The 23,263-nt window shown below is 36.6% G+C and overlaps 2 protein-coding genes across 2 annotated transcripts; both read right to left on the bottom strand.

The window, feature by feature from the left end:
* Window positions 1-338: 338 nt before the first annotated feature.
* On the bottom strand, window positions 339-3,044 carry LOC114268179 (uncharacterized). The gene has a single exon (XM_028209294.2). The coding sequence runs from the start codon at window positions 2,815-2,817 to the stop codon at window positions 631-633; it is 2,187 nt and encodes a 728-aa protein (XP_028065095.2). The 5' UTR covers window positions 2,818-3,044; the 3' UTR covers window positions 339-630.
* Window positions 3,045-13,772: 10,728 nt separating this feature from the next.
* On the bottom strand, window positions 13,773-20,126 carry LOC114268170 (uncharacterized). Its single transcript, XM_028209286.2, has 3 exons — window positions 19,455-20,126; window positions 15,836-17,327; window positions 13,773-14,942 (listed from the first exon to the last, which is right to left on the bottom strand). Exons 1-3 carry the CDS (start codon window positions 19,735-19,737, stop codon window positions 14,771-14,773), a joined length of 1,947 nt encoding a protein of 648 aa, XP_028065087.1. The 5' UTR covers window positions 19,738-20,126; the 3' UTR covers window positions 13,773-14,770.
* Between the last annotated feature and the right edge of the window lie 3,137 nt (window positions 20,127-23,263).

The following is a 23,263-nucleotide window of genomic DNA, read 5'->3' on the forward strand; positions in this document are numbered from 1 at the left end:
GTGGCCTGGCAAGTTGTATTGTTAAAGAGTGTAGTCCAAAACTTCAGTTGGTTCAGTCAGTGGTTAAATTTGAGCAAAATACTTGTTGAAAAAAAAGGCAAAGAATATCATGAGGCTACTTGTCTGTAAGTTAAATACGAAGCATCAAATAATTGTCTTGAAAGAAAATCATTTCTCTTGAAGATATTCATCCTTGATCTATCCATATATATATATATAAAGAAGACAGATGCACCAAACAATGAAATTAAAATATATTCATCCATTCTCTCCATCCAAAAAATTTGCAAGTTGAAAATTAAAGGACAAAAAGAAGCTAGCAAGAACAAGAGAAAAAATTCTTCAATTATTTTATCATATTTCACCATGGTATGATAATTTGGATGAATAAAAAAATTAGAAATATACAAGCATATTTTACAAGATGTATGATGACAATGCAAGATGAATTTACCTGGCATGTCAACAATCCCCTGCCCTGGAGGACTGAATTTTCATCTGAAAATCCCTTAACGGGACTTGGGAATTTTTTTTATAAGAATTTCGTCATTGTAGATGTGATACACTTGTCAATCCAACATCGGAATTGGAAAATCGGTTGATCCTAACAGTTACATGAAGGCAGGTGAGTTAAGTCTCACTCAATCCCTCAGCAAGTATGTTGCTAATCGGATCTTGGATGTTAATATCTTCATAGGCCCCTAACTTGCATTCTGCTTTGTCTCCAACAACAGACCCCATCAGCAATCCATGAGTAGGAGCATCCGGAACCCAACCCTTCTCCAACATCACATCTAATAATCGACCAGACTCGCTTTTGTATCCCTCTTTCCAAAGACCATTAATCAGTATGTTGTATATTTCTGAATTAAGGATTTCATTATTTAGAACAAGCTTATCTATTGCCAGCAAAATCATATGCAGCTGAGAGCGCTTGGACAAGCATGATAGTATATTAGCTAGTGTTTCCGAGTCAGGATATAAACCCTCACTAGCCATTAAATTGAAAAACAAAACACAATCGTTGGTGCGACCAAGAGCAATCATGATTTCTATGAGGATACCATATGTTTCCCCATCAAGAGTACAACCCTCTACCAGCATTCTTGATAGCACTACTAAGATATCATTTGCCTTTCCAGACTTGGACAAACCAAGCATTATAGCATTGTACGTTGCAGAGGAACAAGAAGTACCAGAATCGTAAGCTGATGATAACAGCTTGACTGCTCTACCAACATTTCCCGTTACACAAATTCCCTTGATCAGCGTGATAAATGAGGACAAGTGGAGGGTGCATTTGTTGCTAGACATATAGCAAAACACTTCAGCGGCCTCTTGAATCATTTCACTCCGACACAGACATTCAACTAGCTCAGCATAAGAGGTGGAATCCAAAACCCATGATTTGGCACGAACCTCATAAAATAGTTCTAGTGCATCCTCATATTTGGTAAGTCTACATTTACCAACAAGAAGGGCCGAATATGTGGCAGAGTCAGGGACATATGAAGAAACAATCATTCTACATAAAAATTTCAAAGCTTTATTAATCCTCATATTCTCAAAAAGCCATCTGATGAGAATGTTCCAAGAATTAGTATCAGCTATTTCCCTCTCTAACATGTTAGCAAATAAAACTTCTGCTTCGAGGAAGTTTCCAGCATTACAATAACCTCCAAGCAATGCATTGTGAGGATGACTACCCAAAACATGTTTATCTTCCAAAAACTTTGTAGCCTCATCAAATTTTCCTAATCTGCAAAATCCATTAATTATATGTACCAAGATATTATCAGCTGGTGTTAAACCACTATTTATCATTTCTTCAATAAGGTTTATTGCATCATACAAGTGAAGGTTCTCACACAAACACCGTATCAAAACCTCATAAAGTTGAGAATCTGGGGAAAGTTTAGAATCTTTCATCATTTTAAATAGCCTGGTTCCCACCTCTAGTTTATTCAACCTACAGAATATAGGTACAACACTGCTATAAAAACTCACACTTGGTTCAAGCTTAAGTTCAAACATCTCATCTAACACAACAATTGATTCATCCACTCGGTTTCTTTCAACAAGCCTACTTATGAGTATCTCAAAAGTCCTGCTATTAGGACTACACCGTTTGTTGTTCATTCTTCTATACTGATCCAAAGCAGTAGCCACTCGATCAGCCTCAAACAGAGCATCCAACAGATAGTTCAACGTATCAGTGGTGGGAACAATACCCGCTTTCACCATTTCCTTGTAAACAAACAAGACATCTTGAAAATCTCTCTTCCCCTCAACTAGTGCACCCAGCAAAAAATTAAATACACCAATCGAAGGCTTATAACCACCCAAATTCATGGTCACAAGAACACGTAAAGCTTCGCTGAGCCTACCGTGCTTAACAAACAAATCAATCAATGCCACAAATGCTTCATCCGCACGCGGACACCTCTCCTTCACCATCTCATTGCAAAAACCCTCCATTGCCTCAACATTTCCCGCCAAACCCAACTTCAAAATCATTTGGGAATAGGTATCCGCGGTGTGCCGAAACTGTTTTTGGAGGGAAACCCATTTGAACAGTTTCAGTGAAGAATTTAAATCATGTGTGGAATCCAAAACCCGAATTAGGCTATCTGGGTAAAGCTGATTCTTCAAAAATTGAATATTTGCTTCAAATTCAGAGATATTTGAGGGGTTCTGATCATTTTCTGGGATTATTTGGATGTTGTTTGCACATGACATTGAAGAAACATTGGCTCGTAAACGAACCCACTTGGGGATTTTCTTGTAACATGTCAAGGACGAGAGCTTTACAGCCATTGAGCGAACTCATGAACAATTACTAGTATTACTACAGAAATATACATATGTTTGTATGTAAAGAAAGTTAGAGAGGAAAAATTTTAGTTCTCACCTGAGAATTGATGATCCAAATAGTTATTGAGAGGGCATCGAATACGGCGATGAGAAGTAGAGAAACCCTAGAATTAGCAGGAAACTTTATCGGCTGTGACAATGGAGCTGGAGAACTTCTTGTCTAGATTATTTTTTATTTTATTTTATTTATTTATTATTTTATTTTTTTTTTGTGTTTTTTGTGTTTTTTTAGGATACTACCAAACAAGGCCCTAGATTGAGAAAAACAAGGACTACACTATTGAGAAGTTTTCATTTTGAGTCCTTAAATTATAAAGCATATAGATAGACTTTCAAAATTATTAACAATTATCATTTTCACTCTTAAACTATAAAAGAATATAAATAAACTTTTAAATTATAAAAATGTACTAATTAGATCCCCTAATAAAAGGGGTTAAAGTAAAACACATCAATAATTTAGGGAATTTTTATTGATAAGTCCAATTTAGAAGTGTTTTAACCTAAGAAGTCCATGAAGGAATTTTTTAACTCATTTAGTCCCATGTATGTATAGTTTTATTCCATAAAGTCCATTTTCTTAATTTACACTATTTTCTTGGACACTTATGCCCTTATATTTAATTTTGATACCCTTATAAATATTTTTTCAACGATTAGCAATTTAATAATGTGAACATTCATATTTTAAAATTCACATTTGTAGGAATGTAAATTGGCCCGTGGGCGGCCCGAAATCCGCCCGCGAGCCAGGGCGGGCCCGGCCCGTTGACAATGTGAATATTCACATTGACATGTTAAAATTCACATTAATAGAAGTGTAAAATTGGCCCCTATCCCGTGGCGGGGCGAAACCCGCCCGTGGCCCATGGGCAGCCGGGGACGGGCCCGGTCCGGCCCGTTGACAATGTGAATATTCACATTGACATGTTAACATTCACATTGATAAGACTATAAAATTGGGCCGCGGCCCATGGGCGCCCAAAAGCCCGCCTGCAGTCCGGAGCGGGCCCGGCCCGACCCGTTGACAATGTGAATATTCACATTGACATGTTAACATTCACATTGATAGGAGTGTAAAATTAGCCCGCGCCTCGTAGCTGCCCGAAACCCACCCACGGCCTGTGGGCGGGCTCGGCCCGGCCTGTTGACAATGTAAATGTTCACATTGACATGTTAACATTCACATTGATAAGAGTATAAAACTAGACAGGAGCCCAGGGCGGGCCCGGCCCGGCCCGTTGACAATGTGAATATTCACATTGACATGTTAACATTCACATTAATAGGAGTGTAAAATTGGCCCCCGTCCCGTGGCGGAGCAAAACCCGCCCGTTGACAATGTGAATATTCATATTGACATGTTAACATTCACATTAATAAGAGTATAAAATTGGCCCGCGGCCCATGGACGGCCAAAAGACTGCTCGCTGCTCGGGGCGGGCCCGGCCCGTTGACAATGTGAATATATTCACATTGACATGTTAACATTCACATTGATAAGTGTGTAAAATTGGCCCGCAGCCCGTGGGCGGCCCGAAGCCCGACCGCAGCCCGAGGCGGGCTTGGCCCGACCCGTGACAATGTGAATATTCACATTAACATGTTAACATGCACATTGATAGGAGTGTAAAATTAGCCCGCGCCCCGTGGCTGCCCGAAACCCGTCCACGACCCGTAGGCGGCCCGGGGCGGGCCCGGCCTGGCCTGTTGACAATGTGAATATTCACATTGACATGTTAACATTCACATTGATAAGAGTGTACAATTGGCCCGTGACCCGTGGGCAGCCCGAAGCCCGACCTCGGGCCAGGGCGGGCCCGGCCCGTTGGCAATGTGAATATTCACATTGACATGTTAACATTCACATTGATAGGAGTGTAAAATTGGCCCGCAGCTCGTGGGCGGCCCGAAACCCGATCGTAGCCCGAGGCGGGCTTGGCCCGACCCGTGACAATGTGAATATTCATATTGGCATGTTAACATTAACATTGATAGGAGTGTAAAACTTGTCTGCTGCACAAAGCTCGCTCGCGGCCTGGGGTAGGCCCAGACCCAAACCCGGGCCACCCCGGGCCGCCCACGGGCTTCAGGCTGCCCATGGGACGCGAGTCAATTTTACACTCTTATCAATGTGAATGTTAACATGTCAATGTGAATATTCACATTGTCAACAGGCCGGGCCGGGCCCGCCTCGGGTTGCCCACAGGCCGTGGGCGTGTTTCGGGTAACCACGGGGCAAGGGCTAATGTTACACTCTTATCAATGTGAATGTTAACATGTCAATGTGAATATTCATGTTGTCAACGGGTCGGGCCCGCGTTGGCCCGGGGCCGGGCTTCGGGCTGCCCACGGGTCACGGGCTAATTTTACACTCTTATCAATGTTAATGTTAATATGTCAATGTGAATATTCACATTGTCAACGAGCCGGGCCGAGCCCGCCCTAGGTAGCGGGCGGGCTTCGGGCCGCCCACGGGCCACGGGCCAATTTTACACTCCTATCAATGTGAATGTTAATATATCAATGTGAATATTCACATTGTCAACGGGCCGGACCGGGCTCGCCCCGGGCCGCCCATGGGACGCGAGTCAATTTTACACTCTTATCAATGTGAATGTTAATATGTCAATGTGAATATTCACATTGTCAACAGGCCGGGTCGGGCCCACCCCAGGCCGCCCACGGCCCGTGGGCTAGTTTCGGGCAGCCACGGGGCGCGGGCTAATTTTATACTCTTATCAATGTGAATGTTAACATGTCAATGTGAATATTTGTATTATTAATGGGTCGGGCCGGGCCCGCCCAGGGCAGCCCACGAGCTGCAGGCGGGTTTCGGGCCGGCCACAGGCCGCGGGCTAATTTTACACTCCTATCAATATGAATGTTAACATATCAATGTGAATATTCACATTGTCAACGGGCCCGCCCCGACTCGGGCCCGGGCCCGGGCTTCGGGCTGCCCATGGGTCATGGGCCAATTTTACACTCTTGTCAATGTTAATGTTAATGTTAATATGTCAATGTGAATATTCATATTGTGAACGGGCCGGCCCGAGCCCACCCCGGGCGACGGGCTGGTTTCGGGCTGCCCACGGGCCGCAGACCAATTTTACACTCCTATCAATGTGAATATTCATATTATTAACGGGCTGGGTCGGGCCTATTTTTTTGGCTTGTGGGCCAGCCCAGCCCGACTCGAATTTTTCCCGGCACCCACGAGGATCGACATGAGCCGGGCCCCTACACATTGATGATATAAACATTTATATTGACGGTGTGAACATTCACATTAAGGGTATTTTGGTAATTATGTCACCCATAGGACTTATTGAAACATAAGAAAATAATGTGAAGTAAATGGAACATAAGTAGATAAAAAGGGTATTTTTGTCTTCTTATCTCAAATTGGACCTAATAGAATAGTCAAAAAGAATATGGGTTGGATGGAATAAAGCTCTTAGAAAATGGATTTATAAAAAAAGCTCCCATAATTTAGATGGACTATTTGTATACTTTTATATTTTACGAGGCAAAGTGATATTTTGTAAGGGTCTAGCTTTGGTCTAGTCTGCCATCAGACTGGACCGTGCTGTTGGGCCCGTGGGGGTCCACCATGGGCTTCGTTTTGAAAATCTGAACCGTTGAATGTGTAAAACTCGTCGAGTACTATATGTTTGTGAAAAATCACGTTGATCGGATATCAATAGCTATGTGATTAAATCAGTTTTGTATAAAAAAAAAATGGACGGTGAATAAATTAACGGTTGATAAAAAAACTGTTTTGATCACATAGCTATCGATATCCGATCAACGTGATTTTTCACAGGCATATAGTACTCGACGAGTTCTACACATTGAACGATTCAGATTTTCAAAACGGGACCCGTAGTGAGCCCCCACAGGCCCAACAGCACGGTCTAGTCCGATGGTGGACTGGACCAAAGCCAGGCCCATTTTGTAATAATTTAAGAAATTTATTTGTATAATTTTATAATTCAAGAAGCTAGATTATATTTTCAAGCATTTAAGAGGTTTCTACGTAAATAGACTCAAAACGGAACCAAAATGCCTTCATTTTATTTCTGTTTTTGCTGTCATTTTTCATTTTTATTTACTTAATTGTAATTATCTTTTTGGGTACAACTTTTCATTTTTATTTAGGTAGCTCGAAATGAATATTTATTTGGTACATTATTTTTGTTTAAAAAAATAAAAATAATTTTTTTTTTAAGAAATTTGAAAGTGACAAAAAGTTTTCACACTTATTTTTAAAAATAATTTTCATTTTTTCCTCCATCTCCTATTAAACTAGTCATAGTCAATCGTTGGTAGACTAATTGTTAGTGACTCTCTGGCAAGTTCCAATCACCTTTTGACGAGTCTTTAGGCGGCTTTAGTGACCACCTGTAACCTATGACAACAGTTTATACACCAACTTTGGCAGTCACCTCTAACTAACCCCACCATCAGCCATCATATCTGTAATAACTCCGACTCGTAATTAGCTATTAATCAGTAATTAAGGATGCTAATTAAGTAAATATAATGGATTATGAGTTTATTACGTAATTCTTCATGATTTGGCTTTCTATCTGTTATTCATAGAATTATCTGCTATAGTTTCTACTTAGAATCTAAAGTTGTTAGCCTAAATACTTTTAGAAACCGAATTTGAGTTCATGGGTTAACTAATTAGAATTTTTAGAACCATCTGAAAATTTTTGTTAAAAACTGATTCAGTTTAGTACAACCGCATGTGATTAAATTAAGGCTTAATTGGAACTATTTTTGAATAATTGAATTTTGTGCTAATCTTGACTAATTAAGGTTACTTGTGTTTGATTTAAATGATGCATGATTGGTACCTAATCTAATCCTATTAATGATCCAAGATGTGTTTGAGTGCATCATGTGTTGAGGCATTTGGTGGTGTTGAGTGTAGAGGATAAATCTTTGTGGGTATGTTGGAGTAGTGCATGTATGTGCACGTGTTGTGTATTCAAATGTGAGAGTGTGTGTTGTGTAATTTCTGATGAGATATGAGAGAATGTAGGCAACATTCTTTGGCCCTTTATACTTCATTAAGTTGTGAGTTCAAGCTTAAGAGAGAGAGAGTTTGGTTTTAGTGAGAGAGAGCTCACAAGTTTGAAGAAAAAGAAGAAAACTAGGAAATTCATCTCACATTTCTGAAATTAAAGTCTTGGGTAAGGATTCTATGTCTAATTTCTGTAGCTATTCCTCCATGCATCATGATTTTATCAAGCTTTAAGCTACTTTCATGAGAGTGCAAGAAATGGGTCTTTGAACATGTAGATTACTTTCATGTGTATTCCTGGTAGATCATCTTTGATTTTATCATTTTGAGTTGAGTTTTAAAGTCTTTGCATGCATGTGAGCTTTAATCATGTCCATGGTTTCAGAATTCATGAGTTTGTTTATCAACATTTGCATGTTTTGAGAAAATCAAGAACATAGTTTGAAGATCTTTCATGCAAAAGTTTTTGAGTTTAAAATTAGCAAATTCATGAGCCTTGAGCAAAAGAATTTGTAAACAACCAAGTGTTCATGTTTTAGAAAGGTTTTCGAGCATTAAAAACAAGCCACGCATGAGTGTAGCCATTGAAATCGCATTTTGAAGCTCAAGCCCTGTTTTTGGAAACCTAGAATCTCACAGTCCGCTCAAGCGAGGAAACCTGCGCTCGAGCGGAGAATGCGAGCTCTCAGTATTTTTTCTGCAGTCATGAGCTCTCCGCTCGAGCGACCACTTGGACACTCGAGTGAACCCTTTTGCATGTTGTCGATACGCTCGAGCGTGGATTTCAACCAACCAGTACTTTTTCCAAGTTTGCAAGTCGCTTGAGCGGAGGAAGTCACGCTCGAGCGACCCCTCTCGTTTTGCATGTCCGCTCGAGCAAGGAAGTCTACGCTCGAGCGGTGACCTTATTTTCAGAAAATTTTACCAAGTGTTCCAAGGCATATTTTGGCATCCTCATTGCATCTTAGGCATTCCTAAGTCTTAATTAAGCCATATTAAGGAGGTTATGGATTAGAAATACACTAAGGAATGAATGTACTAAGTTAAGGGAAGGCAAGTAGGTGTGTTTTAAGCAATGAGCTAAGAATTAACAAAGACCAATGTAATGTAAGCTAAGTCGTGTTTGCCAAGTACTTGTGTAATGATAAGATCTATTGGTGTTATGTGCCTTTGTGTTTGTAGGTCAACGTCCGAGGATTGATAGACTGTTTGCAAGAACCACTGTGAGTAACATTTTTGTAAAGATATGTTGATATGAATTATGTTCCAAATGAAATGTGATAAGCTATGATTTCTGAAATGATATTTGTTTACGTGAACGAACATCCCAAGTTTGAAATCTATTATGGCATCCATAGATAGTCCCAAGTCATGGGGGACGGCATGAAAATGCGGGTCCATGACATACAAGTAATTACGAGATCTCGTTAGCCACCTCATTGTGGTGATATGTGTTTAATCGGTATCCGGAACCGATTACTCTAGTTGGAAGACGTTCTGTAATGTGTTCTATGGGATGTACCATTATTCTGTTCTGATATGAGAATGATTATGCTATGATCTGTTTTCTGCTTATGATATGTTCGGATTTCATTCACTAACCCCTTTACCTTAATGTTATTCATTAGGCTTTAGCTCATTGTGTATATATATATGTATAGGTGAGCATTTTGGAGTCCGAGCCTGAAGGCTTTTATCTAGATCTGTGTCCTGTTGTCAGCCAACCATTGCGCCTCATGTGGAGGTTCCCGAAGTGTCCTGAGTTCAAGTTCTGTTGGTTGTATGTATATGTATAACTTGTTTTAATTCTGTTGGCCGGACTTAAGTTACTGTAATGTGTGTGGGTATAATGTATGAATGATTATTGCATATGTATATAAAGTTTTCAATTATTCCGTTTCATATAAGTCAGCACAGCTCATTGGACAATTATATTTATGTATTTGCTTCTGCTAGCCCCTTGATTTTGTTAATCTGTTCAGAGGCCTTCGGTAGTCCACGGATTACTGGCCGGTTACGATACTAAACCTATAGGGGCGGGTTTGGGTCGTGACAATATCCAGTCATCCTCTCTTATCGCAACTACTTTTAGTAACTTAACAAATATGTTTATTTGTTTTTGCTTTTTTTTTTTATATTTATTTTCAAAACATTTGTGTATGCCAAACACAACACAAAGCACCAAAAACAAAACAAAACAAAATAACAATAATAATTTGTTTATTGATTTTTTAAAAATAAAAAAATTAACAATGTTATCAAATGACACACAAATTAAGACATTAATAAAATAAAATGAAAAGGATATTCAAAATTTAATATTTAAAGTCAATCAATGTAATAGTTGTTATTTTTTCTCGCAGAATGAGTAGTATGTAATGCTTAGAGGTGGGATAACTTGTTTTATCCTGCTCAATCCAAACCTTTGACTTTGTCATTTTTTTTTAAACTAAGGGCAAATTAGTCTTTTCATATTCATTCTTATGGGATTGGATTAGCATCTATCATAGAATGTTGTTATTTGCATCCCAAATTATTCTTTAGATCCGTCATTTCCTTCAACCCCTACACACCTAATCTATTCCATTTCCTTTCTTCTTTGAGCATCTACCATAATACCAACCCTATCATTTGAACCCCTTATTCTTGTAACTTCCTGTGACAATCTCCACCCCTATCCGACCATCCTCTCACTCCAGTGACCCTTTGCTAGCTCCATCTTCGTTCTTAATGACCCCCATCCCATGTGAAACCTTAGCCCACTTCTAGCAACCTTTTTTTCTTCTTTCATATGCCGCCACCTAATTCATTTCCCTTCTCCTTCCTTTACCCACCATCATTTCATTCTTTTTCTCACATCTTCTCCAACAGCGACCATTCCCGTTACCATTCTATCGCTCTTCTACTTCTTCTTCTTCTTTGCACCAGAACCCCTCTTTCGCTTCTAACCCTTATCGTGAATCCCTTTTTAGCGGCTAAACCCTATATCTAAATACCCCATATCTAGGGTTTTCAAATCTAAGAATTAAGGAAAATATTGAAGAAAGGGGTGATGGCAACCAAAGCTGGAAGACAGAAAGAGTGATTATGAGATTGTGAGGGGTAGGAGTCGCAAAGGTATAATATCGTGTGTGACACCCTAATTGTTTAATTAATTTAATATAAATAAATAAAATTAAGTAAAATAAAATATTTGATTTTATAATTATACTCGTTAAAATGTAATCTAACTTAAAATTAAGAGGCATAGTTTACCAAAATAGGATTAATATATTGTTTGGAGCCAAATCAAAACAATTATGAAATTATATGTGCTAGAATATAAGTAGGGTATCATTGTGACCTATCAAAAAGATGGTATATAATACAACTATTTTAGGAGTTGGGCCCAAGTGTAATTACTCAACAAAGAAATTACAGGCGACACCCCAAATGTTCAATTAATTTTACACCACATTAATATTAAATTTTTGAAGCATGTGATTTAAGCAATTAGATGTTATTAAATTTTAGAGTATTAAAAATTGAGAATTTTGAGGACAACATTTGTTGTAAAATTGCGTATTTTTATAAATAAAAATAATATATTTTTATGATTTTTTTTGTATAATTATTCACATTATTTTAAATTTAATAGTTTCTATATTTTTATACTGAAAATTATTTCAAAAAAATAATTTTAACTTTATATTATTATTTGATATGATTTTCTGAGTATTATGATATTTTTGTTATATATTTTTATATTTTTTCTAGACTAAAATATATTAAAACGTAACATTTTTTTGTACAATAAAGATACGTGCCCCCAATTCTCTTGATGCCCACGCTTTCTCCCCTATATAAAGATGTTCATCTTTTGCATCAACATCATGTCTCAAACTCTCTTCTTCTCTCTCCCCCGGCACTTCTCTCTCTAATTGTTTTATAAAACTTTGAGTTTAGTTGAGAGTATTTTGTGGGTCACAATGAACATAAAGTAAAAAGTTAGAATTAACACTAAGGTGAGTTATATTATACCTTGAGTCATCATAAAATATTTTACGTATATCTTGAGTTATCACAATTTATTTTATATAATTCATATTTTATACATTATATTAATATTTCAATTATGTTAATTATTTTATGAACTCTATTTGCTTAAGTCGAAACCTATGGATATAATTATTTAAATTTTAAAAATTATTTGACAATAATTTTATAAATATTTATTTTGTAAGTATCACCATGGGACTTCCATACCTTGGGGGACTTACATAACCACTAGTTTCAGATTGGTCACTTTGTAGCCTTTTGTTTGTCATGAATTTATTGACTTCTGTTTTGACTTCTGTTCTGTATTGTAGTTATGATTATTTGCTTATATGATTTCCGCATTCTGCTTCTGTTATTTAAAATTAGTTATGTATTTCAGTTACCAAACTAATATCTATTTAGCCAAATAATTATCCATGGTAATTTTTGTATCCTCATGCTCATTGTATAATATTTCTCACTCTGCCATGCACTTATAACTGTTAACCACTTTTAGGTGTCGTATCAGGACCAATGCATGGAGTAAGCAAAAGGCACTTTGTAGTCATAGTACATCTCTGGTATTGCAATTGAATAGAAGCTCCAATGTATACATTTTTGTTATACTTAAATAAAGATTTGAGTACCCTTTTATTTTATCCCGCTAAACTATTAATTTGTTATGACTTCAGTTATTATTTTGTTGCGATGCCAAACCTTTGGGTACCGATCGTGACATCGTGATAATGGGGAATCGTGGTAGTGAGCAATCGTGATAGTGGCACTAGCAAGTGAAGAGAGGGGCTAGAGAAAGGATGAGGGTAGCATGTGAGGCTAAAGAGGGGAGGGGGTGGCACCAAGGAAGGAGCAGCTCAAGGTGGCAATGGTGATAGTTCGGTAGGAGGAGTAGGGTTAGGGTTTGGATGGTGGAGATGGGGCTAGAAAGGGCATTTTGTGAAAAGACAAAATTGTAATAAATTTTTTTTTGGAAAGATGAGAGATCCTAAAAAATAGTGTGATTTATCCCACCCTTGAGGGGTATTGGTAGTTCCATAGAATTAACAATTCCATGATATTTTATCACAACTAAACATGAATTTGATATAACACACACATTATTAGCTCAATCCTATCATCTCTAGAGGCCAAACAAACATGCCTACCACCAGTTGGTAGTGCTGAGATCAAATACCACAGCCCTAGAGACCAGGTGAAGCAAGAGTTGATAGTGCTGAGATCAAATACCACAATCTCTGAGACCAGGTGAAGCAAGACAGGTTGTGCGCACTCAAAAATGTTAACCAAAACTTACCCACCACCACTCATAAGGCAGCGCGTGCAGGCTGGGTTTTTACTGACCAATGAGTGATAGGTAAATTTTTTAATAAGCTTTTTGGTTAAGATTACCTAATCTTCACCTTTTTCTTTTTCTAAATTTTTTATTCTCTCTCTTTTTCTTTTTCTTTTTCCATCCACTACCAAAAAGTGCAAGCTTTCTTCAGACAATTCATGAGCTAGATTTGAAAGCACCCAAAAATCTTGCAATTTAAAAATAATACATTTAAAACATTCATTAACAACACCCTTCACAATATATTATTAGTCAGTCACAAAACTTACTGACACAGTTGTTGACTAACGATACAACTTCTTGAGAAATCAGCTAGAAGCTTTTTTTTTTTTTATTAATAATCTTCTCTTTCCCTTTCCTTTCCAGTTATAAATCCCTTCACAAATCCAGTAAATACCATAAAATCTTCTTAATTTATTTAAATTGTAAACATGAGTTTATATGTTATAATATTATCCAAAAACAAATTACATGATTTTTCAACGGGGCCAATTATATAAAAAGCAACTTTATTCATATGTTTCTCCTCAGCAAGAACACATTTAAGTCCTCACCCATGAACATTACATGTATATATACAAACACAGCAGCAGAATATAACTGTCTTTCATAAACCCCAACAGAAATCTTGGTTCAATTTCCGGCATCCACTAAAAATACTTCATGACTCTGCAAACTCCTATTTAATCGAAACATATACACGCATGCATACCTTAGTACTGTGATACACGGCATTACCTGGCTGCCACCTTAAACTGACCAATTTTAGAAGCTAGAAAACAACATAATCCGTTGGCATAACTTCGGCTGCTTTTATATCTCTCTGCTGCGTTGCAAAGGTCGAAGGTCTTACATTTCTCTGTTCACTAAGTAAATCTCCTCCTCCATCTTGATTAAATTTCGACATCAGAAATTACTTCCACCTTGATATTGCAAACTGCAATAATTTAGGACCACTTCCACTGCTAACTCCACAATCATTGGAGGTAACAAATGAACACAAACTACTCATTTTCAGTACAATGCATAAACATTAGTCTATGCTGGGATAACTAGCTTCAAGGTTTATTGACTTCTCCCGCAATGTTTCATTGAAGAGTTTCGTTTAGCCGCTAGCTATGGACATGTTCTAATTCAACAACTTCTCGTGAAGTTGAAATATCTAATGATCAAGAAGGACAAATAAGCTCCAACCCTGTGCAAAGCAATGCATACCACAACAGTTGGACCTGTATCAAACAACTAGCAACTCTACAACCTCTGCAAATTTGCCTCTATAGATATTAGCTTCGTGCCCATTCTACCCCCCCCAAATCTCCATCCAACAGGGGCTAAACTGGGCATAACTAGATATCTAACCACACTTCATCCAAGGAATCTTTCTAACTTCCTTAAAATTCGAACAAAACAAGAAGAACCTACTCGGCTGCCATAAATTAACTTCCAAAGCTACCCCATAATCAATAGTTCTGATTGAGCTTATGTACCAACTACTCCCAATCAGAGAAGGTCTCTGCAAGAGTGATGTTAACCGGCTGCCATCCTGACTGATGATGCGTGATCCATTTCTTTGCATTTATCACCAGGTGTAAAATCTGAAGTATGTCACCCAAAGCAAGCTCTTTTAAGCACATCTTCTTCAGAATAGTAGCTGCTTCATACCTAAGAAGTATGAAAGAAAATATCTGCAGTTAGATGAAATCCAAAGAAGCTGAAGTAACTTGAGGTGAACCAGTAGCTACGAAGCATAGATACGGATACGGCGATACGACAAAACATAAAAAAATAGGGCACCGGTACGGCTAGAATACATTTGTGAAAAAATATATTTTTTAAAATTATTAATAGTGAGTTACACATAAACTAAAGAATGTTGAGAAACCACAATGTAATTTTATAATGTAAAATACTAACCTTTAAGAATTTTGCATTAATTTAAGCTAGTAGCTTGTTTACTTTTTAAATTTTTCATAGGCCTTTCAAATATTTCATTTCAATATCAAGTTTAATATATTTATATTACAATAATAGAACAATTCACAACATGTCCCTATACTTTTTTCTTTGACACTAGTGAAAAATATTGTATTCAAGTTCACTTGCTTATTTATTTATTGATATTTAATTTCACTATTATTATATTCTCTTGTTAATTCTTACTTTCTATGTAGTTATAAGGGACATGCATGAAATAATTAGGATACATCAATTTGATAAATTCTATTATTTAACTCACTATGCTCTTCTTATCGAAGAATTTAACAAAGTATTAGAAAAATATTCTTATATTTATACTTGTAATTATATTATATTATATTACTATGCAAGAAATGTTGCAATTCTAATTTCATAAAACAAGTAAACATGACTTGGAATATCCGATTCCGATACTTCAAAATTAAGTATCCGATACTCCAAAATTAATAAAAAAATAATTAAGAAATATCCGATACTTTTAATAAGTATCCGATACGTATCCAAGGAGTATCGGTATCCGATACGGATACGTCACCCTATTTAAAGTATTCGTGCTTCATAGACCAGTAGGCAAATACCTGCATTGAGAAGCCATTATTGCAGAGCGTCCAGCAGAGGATTTTAAAAAAATTTGGATTTCATCCCAAGTTGTTTTTGGGCAGTGCTTAGGATTACCCCCTATGGGGTTCACACACTTCCATAGTTTTTCATTCTTACCGACATATAATACTTGCAAAGAACCTAAATTCTGCTTTACTACCAGCTGCTGCTCAATCGCACTCTCTAGGGCTTTCTTAACATCAGTATTGCGGTGCTTGGGGTCTCCATAACGTATGCAATCAGCGATATTTTCTTCAGTCGGCATGATCTTCTCAGTTTTTAGCGTGTTCAAGGCAAGTAAAACTACCCCGATTAGGCATTGAACATAGTCAGAAGGTTTGGGGAATCCTGGAGTTCCCCATACACCATTACCAGAGGTATTAGCAGTACCCGTAGCCGAGGAAGATGACGGAAGAAATTCTGGACCATTCGGGTACCTGTTGTTCAGTGTGTCATGGTAAAATGATGGTGCGTTATGCACAGTATGTCCTCTTTGAAGACCGTTTAAGTTCACATGATTCGGGGACTCAATTATTTTACTTTGTTTCGGCTCTACTCCATTTCGCGGTTGAGAAATAGAAGGTCTGTAATCATTGCTGGGGTATCCAGAAATAGTTGGTTTACCGACATCAGGCACATTTGTTGGAGGACCTGAAGTAAAGCCTGGTCCATCAGGCCTCAGAGGCATCAAATGAGATGCATGGGTGTGTGGATCAGGTGGAAACAAATTACCTGGTGCAAATGACGATTGCAAAGGGAGGTTGTTTGGTCTTACAGGGTGCGAATAATGATTTTGATGAGTGCTCTGAAGGTTATTACTGTTGGTCCAGGAAGGGTCAGAATTGCCAGGAATGAAGTTTGGGGCAGGTCCACTTACGGAGATTCTGGGATTATAAGCACTAGATGATTCCTGGGGGTCCTTGAATTGCATAGGTTGTGTATATCCAGGTTGACGGGCATTCGCATTGTTCTTATTTTCTTGAACCCCTATTGGCACACTTGAAGTTCTTGAAGTATTTGGTTGACTCTGGTTTTTCCGAAATGGTTTCCCTTTCTGTTTAGTTTCGGTTCCCCTTCCCATATTTGAAGACTTCTGAGTTCCCAAATGAGGGGTTTCCACAGTTTGGTTTATCTGACTATGATTAGAAACTGGAATATGTAACGAATCGAAATTGGGTAAATAGCTCGAGCCACTATGAACAAATTGAGGTGAGTCACCATTTGATACCGGTGGTCCTCCAGCCAGGAGACTTGTCCAGAGCCATACACTCTTTGCAGCAGCTACGAGTGGTGCAGATGCTTTTTGAGGTTGTGCTAGGAGAATGTTGTATCTCCTCATGCGCAACTGATGCAGAGCATTGGAGAAGTCTCGATCACCAGAAATTAACAAATAATTAGCGGGCGCAGAATTGTCCACCGCCCAGAATAACATGTCCACCAGAATCTTCTTGTCACTCGCATCTTTAACACCTATCACATTAAATCCAAGTCTTTAATTTTTCCCAATTTAACAAAGTCATAAATTTAAAGGGAGTACTAGAGCCTGCAGTAAAAAAGATTCAAACAAATAGAAGAAAAATGGCTTCAGAGAGAAAATAATAAAATCAATGGCACAATTGCCTCTTAACTGGAAACCTTTAACTACACCCATTAATGCTACAAGTGCACTGCCACAAAATCACACGAGGCACACATGCACAAATGTGTGCGAACATCTCTTAATATATGAAAAAGAAATCAATAACATCCAACATGAAAAAACAACTACAATTTGCTCCCATGAATGTGAATAATCTTCACAAGTGCTTCCTTCTGTCTCTACCAGAAATTTGATCTTTTATTATTGGTCATTATAGTTATGTTGGATGATGTGGGCTTCCATATAATTATGGTAAGCAAAGGCACCCACATGCTGAAAATTAGAACTAACACGTCAGTCATTAATGCCAATAATGAACTGCCATAAAATGCTTAAGATTGAAGTCCAACACAATGGAAACTACAGATACAGAGAAATCAAAGATCTCGGCTTTAAAAAATTACAGTTTCTTTCTATTACGAGCTCAGAAGCGATTTCATTGGAATTAGTGGAATGTTGGACCTATTGGCTTCTTTTTTTCTGAATTAAGAAATATACATAAATCATAACCTTCCTATGGCAGATTGTTAGTTGCATGGATGGTGCTTATTATTTCCGACACATGGGCAACTCTTGATGGTGCTTATTATTTCCGACACAAGGGCAACTCTTTTCACAACACTGATATAAGTAACAAAACATGGAATTATTAGCCACTCGTCAGAATATATGAGATTCAATGATTTGACACAAAGACGCGAAGTTTATCGTAGTTTAAAGCAGGAGTTTCCAAGCCCACCTAAACAAAAACATTCTTTAGAAAGCAAAATTCAAGACAATTTTACGGAAGATTAGAGAGAAAAATAACATTATGGGCCATAAAAAGGGCTAACCGATAGATCAGAGAACAAGAAAATAAGGAATTGATATATTAATCAAAAGAAGGGTTAATACAAAAAGAAAGGAAAAAAACGTCCGGTATTTGATGACAAGTCAACCGTGCCTCAAAATATATGCAAGATCAAGACTTAAAAGAAAAGGATCACACAACTTCAGCACAAGCAAGGGAACCTTAAAGAAAACATAGCAAAAAATAAAGTAATTTTTAGAGAGAGAAAGACTGGTAAAGAAACCCCTTTCCTGTTCCACAAGGAGAGATCTCATCATCAACAGAAATATAAATGCTCATGATTCTAAAATTTCACCCCAAATTATGAGATGCACACATTAAAGCCACAAACATAGATGTTAGAATCATATGATTCACAACTCGATTCATATGATTTGATACTAGTTTCAACAACAACAATTCAAATCGAGCTATTGAATCTGAAATTGAGTTAATCGTACAATTCAATTTGTGATTCACTACAATTCAGTTGTTTTTTTGTTTTTGTTTTTGTTTTTTTTATTTACATAATGCATGAATCGCCGTTGTTTTCACCAAATTATCAAGATATATAGAAGAGATTAATTAGTTATATTGATAAATTACTTTATTTTGGACAATGTATTTTCATATATATATATATATATATAATTATATATCATATATATCAGTCAAATGAATCTTACCATTCAATTCATTATTTTAGCAAAATAATTCACAATTGAATTTGTGATTTGACAACAACGGCCACAAAGTATAAAGCTAAGAAATTATGCACATACTGATGACCTATCATCTTCTCCGATCACAAAATTAAAGTCAAACAACACATACATAGGTCCACTGAATTACCTTTAGTTCCACAATCAAAATTCTCGAAGACAATCAAAAACCTCAACATCACAAAACCACAATTCATCGGCATCCAATCACTCCAAGATCAAAACAAACAACTTGTACATAAATTCAACAATTCATCAAAACCACAAAGTACAAATTAGGCACATACTAACCGATCATCTTCTCCGATGACAAAAGTGGACTAAAATCCACAATCAAACCCCATGAAATCAATCGATCCGATCACTCGAAGATCAAAAAATCGTGAATCATAAATATGTATGTATACCTGCAGGGACGTGATTTAAGGAGATGCCGGTGCTGTTGAGGGCTTGCTGGACAGAGGAGGGAATACCAGTGGTGTCGCCGTAGGCGGAGATGGAGACGGGGCCACAGTAGTTCATCTTGACGAGTGCGGAGCTTATGTTCTGAGCGATCGCGTGTGGATCGCAGCCTTTCGGGACTTGGCAGTTCTCTATGTCCCACCACACCGATATCTTCGCCTTCTCGTACTGCGACTCCGCCATCTCCGCCGCCGCTATTCCGCCGTTGCTGCCACCAGCGCCGCCCATTACCAGGATAGCATATACAACAGGGCACCAGGGTACCAGTACAAACTTCTCTTCTCTCTGTCTCTCTCTCTCTCTATGTGTGTGTGTGTGTGTGTGTGTGTGTGTGGCAGTAGATGGCGAAGAGGAGCGCGTTATATTATAGTATATAAATAAATAAAAGAGAAGAGAGAGTGAAGGAAAAGTGATTGAGGACTTTTGTGGTGGGCGGGCGGACGGTACCGTGAAATTACGGTTGTGTCCATGGGGGCAGGGTTCGTTGGTATTGACTAGGGAGTTGACTTGTGGTAATAAGTGGTTTAAAATGATTTAAATAAATATATATTTTAATTTTTTTTATAAAGAAATATATAAAAATTTAAAAAAGTAATATAACTCAAAAAATAAAAAATAAAAAATGTTAATAGTTAACATTGCAAACAAGTTCTAACCCAACAAAAAGTTATTGATTTGTCCGAAACATCATGCAGTAATATTCTAATAGTACTGTGATTGATGAAAAAAATAAAATTAATAATTTTATATTAAATAGAAAAGATAAAATTAATTATTTTTTTATTTTATATTAAAGTATGATTTGGCAAGTGGGTTTGGATAAGTTTGGAATTATTTTAGTCACAAAAAATAAAATAGAATATTTTAGTCATAACAAACAAAATATCACATCCAACTCATAATCATTACACTCTTCTCTCACAAAAAAATTAAAAAATTCTTCTCAAACCAGACTTTTTAGTTTAGGCTAAAATAGTTTAAAAAGTCAAAAAATCAACTTACTTCCTAAACGAAGCCTAAGTAATTGAAAAAAAAAAAAATACATGACATATTATTATTGGTTAGGATCACCGTAATGTAGGAGGATCAAATGATGTTTCCTAACCCAACACGGGGAAGTTAAGAATTAGATACTTGGTAAGTAATTTGTGGGTTTAAGGAATCTGATTGGTTTCTCTTATGTGGAGCATTTCAATTGGATTGTATTATTCGGGAATAGGTCTCGTTTTTGTAAGTTAAACTTTATATATATATATATATATATTTTTAGCAGAAACTTAACTTTTTATATTGTAGAGGATAATGTTTTGTATATGTAATTTAATTTTATGAGAATTATAATTGGAAAAAAAAAAGATTATAACTATTTATATCTCCTTAATTTATCATTTTTAAATCACTCTTAATGATGTGATATTAAAATTAAATCTCATATAATAAAATGTTTTACAAATCGAAATTTGACACACACATGTATATGTAATTTAATTTTATGGGAGTTATAATTGAAAAAAAAAAATTTAATTATAATAATTTATATATCCTTAATGATGTGATATTGAAATTAGATCACATATGATGAAATGTTTCACAAATCAAAATTTGATACACACATCATTATAGGTGATTTTTAAGGATAATAAATTAGGTGTCTCAAATAGGAGATTTTTTTTTTAAGATCTCTCGTATTGAGATTTTATAACATAAAGGATATATAATATTTTTATAATGTCTAAGGTCTTTCAAATCGATCCAGAGAAGATTTAATCCAGAGAATTTCTCTAAATTTTTTAGAGAAATTTTCTCCAAACCAAAGAAATTTGTCTCATTACGTGCAAAGAATTACTTTGGATTCCAACCAGAGAAAATTGAAATTTCTTTGGCTTTGTTCGCAAATTTCTCTACCTTTTCAATCACGATGTGCAATACACAAATCAATCCCTCAAATAAGCAACAACAACAACCAATATATATATATATATATATATATAGAGAGAGAGAGAGAGAGAGAGAGAGAAGGAGAGACTCATTACAAGGAGAATTTCTCTAGATTTCCGGAGAATTTCTCTAGGTTCACAGCCAGAGAAAATTTACAAACAATAATCACAATCAGAGAAATTTGACATCCATTCCATATAAAGTGCAGTACAAGTTTGACATCTTTACGCCCTTATTTTCCTTCTATTCAATATAGTAACAACAAGAGAGATTTTTCATTGGCAGCAATGTCTTCAATTGCATATCCACCATCCATCAATGTGGACTACAAGGAGAGTAAAGAGTTGAGTGGCACCTCAAACAACAATCCGCAAAAACTTTTCGGATATTAATGTATATTGTAACAGTATGGACATACAATCCAAAAATTAGTGTCTCTGCCACCACTAGCTACGTTTCTTTTACCACTGTTACTCCCTGCCGCCACCGTCTCTACCGCGAGTTTTAGTTCCAAATCTCACAACATTACCAGCACAAGTTTAGTTCCAAAATTCAGTGAATTCTCTGTACGTTGCCTCGTTTATTCACATTGCCTTTCACAATCACAATCTGAAATCGAAATTGAAGATATAGAGGAAGAAATCTAGCACAGCTACAAGAGCATAGAACATCCTCTAACTAGCCTTGTTATGGGCAAGAAAATGCGGAGTACTCAAAATCAGGAGGCTCATGATGGACCTCCGTCACTTTCTCAAATTCTTTAAAACCCTAGTCCACTCCTCCACCGATTGCCGCCGCAGCGCCACTACCATTCATTACGGCGAGAGCTAGCTTTCCTTCGATAACACCCCCATTATTCACGTCAAGATGCACCGCCCTTCCTCAATGCGTTTGTTGTCTTCCATTTGAGAATGGAGAAGTTGGTAGAGAGAGAGAGAGAGAGAGAGAGAGAGAAATGAGGTTTGATTTGAGATAATCAAATTTCTTTGTGATATATGGGTGTGGGGTTGAGGGACCTTAGACATCATAAAATAATATTGCGAACCTCTTCCATTACTAAAATTAGGAGAGGGACCTTAGACTATTTTCTCTCTCAAATATTTTTTATTAAATTATAACCACATGATATCACTTAAAGTATAACTAAACAACTTTTGGAGGTCATAAGCAAAAACTACAAAGGTCGAAAGTAAAGGTGTGGAATATAAAATTTTCCCATGGTAGAATCCTTCATATATATTGTTTGTAAAAATAATTAACCTGATCGGATAATTATAATTTTTTTATTTTATGCTGTTTATTTAAAAAAAAAAAAAAAAAAAAACTAACACAAGCGTCTTTAAAAAGGTAAAATTACTCATAAATCTCATTTGAGGAAATGATAGTCCATTTAGTTTTATATGTATATATTTTTAAATCAAATAGTCCTTTTTATTTGTAGTATTTATTATTGATTTGATTTAGTAATATTTGAGTTTACTTGTTTATCCTTTATTGTGATTATGTTTTTGATTTTTTTGGGGATTGAGTGTATGTGGATAATGTATGATTTAACATTTCCATTTTTTTTAGGGATTTCGTAGAGTGATTGTAGGGATTATTGATATTACTTACTTGGTGTTACATTATTGATGTTAAATCATTTGCACTTTTTTGGGGAGGTGTGTGAGTTGTAACGTTCATATTTACCTACATAACATCATAACAACATCCCAGAGCCACATTACCGTACCATTAAGCCTTCCACTAACAATCTATAATATTAGCACCAAACACCAATCACATAACATAACATCGACACAGTCTGACAATCCCC

This window comes from Camellia sinensis, chromosome 2 (assembly GCF_055761805.1).
Source record: "Camellia sinensis isolate YWXY chromosome 2, ASM5576180v1, whole genome shotgun sequence".
Classification (NCBI taxonomy): Eukaryota; Viridiplantae; Streptophyta; class Magnoliopsida; order Ericales; family Theaceae; genus Camellia; species Camellia sinensis.